Below are 6043 nucleotides of genomic sequence, written 5' to 3' on the forward strand. Positions count from 1 at the left end.
GCTTGAAACTGCATCGTCACAAAGCTGCAAACAGCTGTTTTTCTGAGCTCATGAAAAGTGGACTTGTAAGAGATACATAGTTCTCACAGGACAGCAAACATATGATGATCTTGTAGAATATGATGCATTGCTGTATATTAAACTACCCAACAGTATATAAAAAAGTTAAAAATAGCACAACCATAAACAACTATAGAATTAAAATGCCTCATACACATTAATGCAGCAGTAACATTAATCCAAAAACATAACATAAATAGTAAAACACTGACAGGAACCCTTTTACTGCAGAATGAGTACTTTTACTTTTGATACGAAGCACCGTCTTTGAAAGGGGGATACACGGACGCAGCCTGGCAACCCTGCTTCTGTCAAAACCTCATTGCGAAGCGTGCCAGTTGCTGCTGGAAGTTGCACACTGAAGTTAGCGTCTTTGCACTTGGCAGTAGCATAACTGCAGGCTAACCATGGCAGGCAAGAGGGCGTTAGTAATCCTGTCTAAAGGTGCAGAGGAGATGGAAACTGTTATTCCTGTGGACATCATGCGCAGAGCTGGGGTTTGTGACTCGTCTGCAGCCTTATTGACTAGCTGTATGTTAGCAGTGAGCTAGCTAATAATACCACAGACCAACATAATTTAGCTAGCCTGAATTTATATTAACGTTAGCCACCCCTTCAGTAAGTCCACAACACTATTATGATTCGTCAAGACATGCTGTCACTGTGATAATGATGGAAATCACAGCGTTGAGTAATAAGCGCCATTTGTAACGAGCTATTAGTTAACGTTAACATAAATGAGCTTGCTAACTAACACGAGCAATAGAGTTACTAAAGCTACTTGACCGTTCTTTGTTTGTATTTAACAATAATAAACTATAAGCTGTAGCTAATATGCTGTTTGGTTAACTGTTGACGCGCTCATAACCTTTAAAGTGAGTGCAGACAAGAGGCCAAGTTAAATGTCAAAGTCCAACGTCTTCGCCATTTGATAGCTTTCAAAATAAAAGTCTTCATCAGCCATATACAGACAGGATGCCATGTCGTGCCATTACGCTAATGCTGTGCTTTTTATATTACCTATCCAAACTTGAAGATTGCAGTGACGGTTGCAGGACTGACGGGCAAAGAGCCAGTCCAGTGCAGCAGAAACGTCGTCATTTGCCCTGATGCTAGCCTGGAGGATGCTAGCAAACAGGTTGGGCTCCATCTACTAACACTTTCATTACATCTTGAAACTGTAGCCTAAAGCCAGTCAAAGCCATATTTAATGTTTTGTAATATATACGATTTGATTTGAAAATCAATCAGCATATTTGAATCGTGAACATGTATTTCCTTTAATCAAACCCTTTTGCATTATATCCTGCAATTTCAAACCTTGCAGTCTCTCGTTATCTGTCATGGTTTGTCTCCTAGGGCCCATATGATGTGGTGCTTCTGCCAGGAGGAATGCCAGGGGCCCAGAATCTGGCAGAGGTGAGAACTACTCAGACAAACTGCATGTAAATGGCTCAATCTCTTCATGTTCTGATCTGCTAGGGACCAACCACATGTAGGGTTTTTCCGTGCCAAGCCTAGATGACGCGTGTTTCCATTACTGCCTCAAAAGCCGGGGATAGCTGCGTTGACTCGCCCAGTGGATCACTATGTCCCCTTTTGGAAGCAGAAAAGAATGCCTGCAACCTCCACATAAATAATACATTCTTACATCAATTAATAATATTGTGGAAATAAAGAACAAAACAAGCCAAATTAAATGTTATTTTAATTAAATAACAATATCAGGAACATGAATTGTCTGAATTTGCCTGGAAACCTGATTTCAAATTTTATATATGTACATAATATCTCTCCATAACATTAAATACTGACTAAATAATCAGCAAAGTTAATTTGGAAGTTTGGGGGGAAAAACATCCTTGTGTATAATATTGTTTACCTCTCAAAAACTTTACCTGCCTCTCCAGCTGTCATCAGATTCTGATTCAAATTTGGCTAAATCTTGATTGGTGTGTGGAAGAATGTGACATCACCTTCTTCCAGCTGAGCCCCACCCACTTCAAACCAGTGAAAAGAGCACAGAGAAAAACAGAAACAGAAAGACAGAAATCTTTGATGTGAAAAAACAAAAATGTTCTTAATGTTCTTCTCCTATGGCAGAAAATGTATTAATGTAGGACCCCATTCCTCATAGTAAGACGTTGATTGAGAAAACATGTTTTTTAACTTGTCATTTTGTATAAATATTTGTGACGTTGTGAGCGTTATGCGTTTATATTTTGCTTAATATTTAGTTGAGTGGATGTGATTTGAAGCTATTTTATTTTTAAGTTAAATGTTAATTAATTAATGACTGCCTCTTGTCTGGTGCATGCTGGGATAGGCTACACCTCTAAAATAATTTACTCTAAAAGCAATATAAGAATATGTCACCATTATTTATATTTAAGAGTTCATATTTCATTTATTTTTGGTGTCATTGGATGTACTTGCATGTGTTTTAAGAATACATTTTGGGGCTTCAGAATTGAGAATACAAGAAAAGAATTGACATATTCTCTATTATATGGCAAGAAATGCACAATCAGTGACCAGCTATAGCATTACTAAATGACCATAGACATACTAACAATATCTAACAATAGAATAATAATAAGAAGAGTGATAATAAGGACTGTCTCTATCCCTCTGTGCTACTGGGGTGGCATAGAGGAATATCTGCTCACTCTTAATGTTCTCAAAAAGTAAGAACTACTTGACATTATGGAAGTCAATATTTTAATCAAATTCATCAGATAGATGAGATCTGGCAAAGACCTTGTTTAGTTTAAATATTACTGTTACTGTTTTTTTGTTTAATAAATCTGTGTTTGTATTGGAACAGTGACGGGTTATTTTTGTGTTTAAAACATTGCCAGTTTGTTTCAATGATTATACCATAGTCAGCATATACACTGTGCAGTCACATGGCCTGCAAGTGACTCACTGTGCACCTGGTTTCCATGCTCTCTTGCAGTCTCCTGCTGTGAAGGAGGTGCTGAAGGATCAAGATGGCAGGAAAGGCCTGATTGCAGCCATCTGTGCAGGTACAGTTTGTGAAAACAAACCAAAGTCATAGTTCTACAGGACCAACCTCTAATGGTGATGCCCTTCCATAGGGTAAAGTTTAAATATGACATGACCTCAAATTTTACCATCATGTTGTTGCTTTTAATCAAATAGATGTAAATTACCCAACCTACACGGTGCAATTTATTGCTTTCTAAAATGGCATCTTCATAAGTAACTGAGCAATAAATGTACTCAGTCATTTTCCATATCAAATCAAACCAGTTTGACTATCCAGTGTTGTAAATTAATAAACCATGCACTATGCTACCATGTGACCTGTAAACATTTTTAACTAGAAACAACTCTAAAGATATGATGTTGTGGTTTTAAACACACCAAGCTAATGTTGTGCCGGTAAATGGGATTTGGATTTGCTCGCAACTAGAATTAAAAGATCTTGGACAGAAAAAAGGTGCAGTTTTTTATGCACATGGCAGTGGATCCAGTGGATGGTATTTTAGTAACTGGATGTGCCCTTAAAAGAGTTTATCACATAGCTTAACCACATTTTGAAAAATATAGGCTGTTAACAGACGCCATGGTTCATTAATGTATGGTCATGTGTGACCCCTTTTTGGCATTTGGAATGAAAGTGTGAGGGTTTGATTAATAACTGTCCCTGAGTGAATCCACAAGCACTGACATTTTATTTGACAGCCTTCGTATGCTGAGAAAGGACACTGGAAGGACATTTTGAATAGGGACGGGGACCAATGCGGCAAAGTGGATTGAAGGGTGTCCTAGAAAATGACTGAAATCCTCACAGGAATATACAGTTTAATGAACCTGCCAGCAAGAGGGCCAGTTGCAAGACTTATTATTCTGCCTTAACATGAAAGTTATTATCTTGACATGTGAAAAAGGTCCATTCAAAATGGACTTGATGGGAAAACCCATCAACCACCAAAATAATGTGTAAAAATTGGATATTTCTCTTTTTGAGCTAATATGTGTTACGTGCATGTAAGGTCATGTCCACAAAACATAGATACATCATTTTTAGGATTCATCAGATGATAGAAAGATGGTTATCATCCCCCTTCATCCCCTCTCTTCACGCCTGCCTCACTGTCTGACTCTGGTTCTCAGAAGGTCTCTCTCTCCCAGACTGGCGTCCTCTGGGTGGGGACTGGCTGTAACAGGAGTAGCTTGGCTTTAACTGGCAGTCTGCTGTACTGCCAGGGGAAAGTGTAATCTTTAGACTGCATGGGAAGGCAGCCAAGGAGCATAATCAATAACTTTCTATTTATTAACAGTTTTTGGATGAGCTCACTGCAGTGCTACGACATTGCCAAAGTTAATGCAGCAGCACTCAACGTCTTCAGCCTCTCCTTTTTTCTCTCTTTTCAATGTGGTGCAGAGTCTTTGGAGAGAGGCTGAAACTGTATACTGTATGTGTGTATTCTTAGAAACAATGGTACAGCTGAGGAAACCTTTAGGACATAGTGTTGTCATCAAACATTTTGTACTTATAGCACTTACTGTAATTCCTAATGCTAAGTGCAGAATTTTTCTTTGGCTGTATGATTTTCATATTTTGTGTTCAGCTTGAGGGAAGTGATTCAAGGATACAGTATTTTACCCTTGACTCGGTATCCTTTTTAAATGTATAAAGATGAAAACCTTGACTGACACAAGCAACAGAAGTTCATAAGTGTCATTCTATAACAGGAAGCTGTTAAATGAACCTTAAACAGCTTTGCCCTTCTGCAGGTCCCACTGCACTTCTGGCACATGGCATCGGTTACGGCAGCACAGTCACTACACATCCAGCCATGAAGGAGAAGATGATGGCTGGAGGTAAAAAAAGAAAAAGAAAAAAGAAAGCACTTCATGCAAACACAAGGGTAGAAAATGTGTTGAAATGTACAGCTAGTGGCTTTGACATTTGCAGCTTTAACTCAGATGTAATTATTTGTAAAGGGCAGCAGATGGTGCTGTACTAGCTCTTTCTTGCCTATAGAAAATCATGTCACTATGCAGCAGAGGAGAGCACACCACTCAGGTGAAAGCGGATGCAGGAATTTGACAGAACATACTAGAACTGGGTCAGCTGAAATGGTGATAGATTGTCTATGTGAAAGTGCTTATAGTGCAGTGTGATGTCTGACACGTGTGGCTTTCAATCCATAGTTTGAAGCTCTTGTATTGTGATTATCCTTATGGTATTGCTCTTTGTCTTTTTTTAGACCACTATAAATATTCAGAGGCTCGAGTACAGAAGGATGGACATTACATCACCAGCCGTGGGCCAGGAACCAGTTTCGAGTTTGCCCTGACGATTGTAGAGGAACTTATGGGGGCTGAGGTTGCAGCTCAAGTCAAGGCTCCTCTTGTTATGAAAGACTGACTGTAGCCCTGTTCACTTACATCCTGCAAGCAGCACTGCCCACCATATAAGTATGGCACTACTGAGACAGCTAATCCAATGTAGCTGGCACAAGGAGTCAGTCACTAGTGATAAATCATTCTCCCTAGGGGACACAAGGGTGTTTCTCTTCTGATAGCGTATTGTCTTCCTTTGTCTTTCTTAGTTGGCAATGAAAGGCACCCTTTTGTTCTTCAACACTGAAACACAATATGGATAATCACTGCAGGGGCTTTCCAAATGAGATTAAATTGATTTTTGTTTCATTGTAGTTTTTCCACAAATTGCCTGCTCATTATTTTGACAGCTTTCATTATGTCACTTGTCATTAAAACATGAACGTGAGAAACTCTGTTTGTCTTACTGTACGGGCATACTGATAGTGGAGGTCACTGTGACTTGTTTTCACATGCCTGCAGTGGTTGTTGACACCTAAATATAGGCTGCATAATGTAATGTATTGTGAGAACTGCTTCGAACGCGGGAAGCAGAATCCAAATGGATTGGCAGGTGGCCTGGCCAATTAGAAGCCTCTGCTTGGCTGCAGTTGTATTCTAACTG

The 6043-nt window shown here is 39.2% G+C and overlaps 1 protein-coding gene across 1 annotated transcript; it reads left to right on the forward strand.

The window, feature by feature from the left end:
• Positions 1-389: 389 nt before the first annotated feature.
• park7 (parkinson protein 7) lies at positions 390-5832 on the forward strand. The gene is made up of 6 exons (XM_070902779.1): positions 390-557; positions 1097-1198; positions 1420-1479; positions 3020-3089; positions 4828-4914; positions 5304-5832. The coding sequence occupies exons 1-6, from the start codon at positions 468-470 to the stop codon at positions 5462-5464; spliced, it is 570 nt and encodes a 189-aa protein (XP_070758880.1). The 5' UTR covers positions 390-467; the 3' UTR covers positions 5465-5832.
• Positions 5833-6043: the final 211 nt, after the last annotated feature.

Source organism: Enoplosus armatus, chromosome 3 (assembly GCF_043641665.1).
Source record: "Enoplosus armatus isolate fEnoArm2 chromosome 3, fEnoArm2.hap1, whole genome shotgun sequence".
NCBI lineage: Eukaryota > Metazoa > Chordata > Actinopteri > Centrarchiformes > Enoplosidae > Enoplosus > Enoplosus armatus.

Bases quoted from the DNA above. Each gene is read 5' to 3' on its own strand.
- park7 (XM_070902779.1), top strand. From the start codon at position 468: ATGGCAGGCAAGAGGGCGTTAGTAATCCTGTCTAAAGGTGCAGAGGAG. The intron at 1,480-3,019 runs GTGAGAACTACT...GCTCTCTTGCAG, and splicing joins GGGCCCAGAATCTGGCAGAG to TCTCCTGCTGTGAAGGAGGT. The intron at 4,915-5,303 runs GTAAAAAAAGAA...GTCTTTTTTTAG, and splicing joins GGAGAAGATGATGGCTGGAG to ACCACTATAAATATTCAGAG.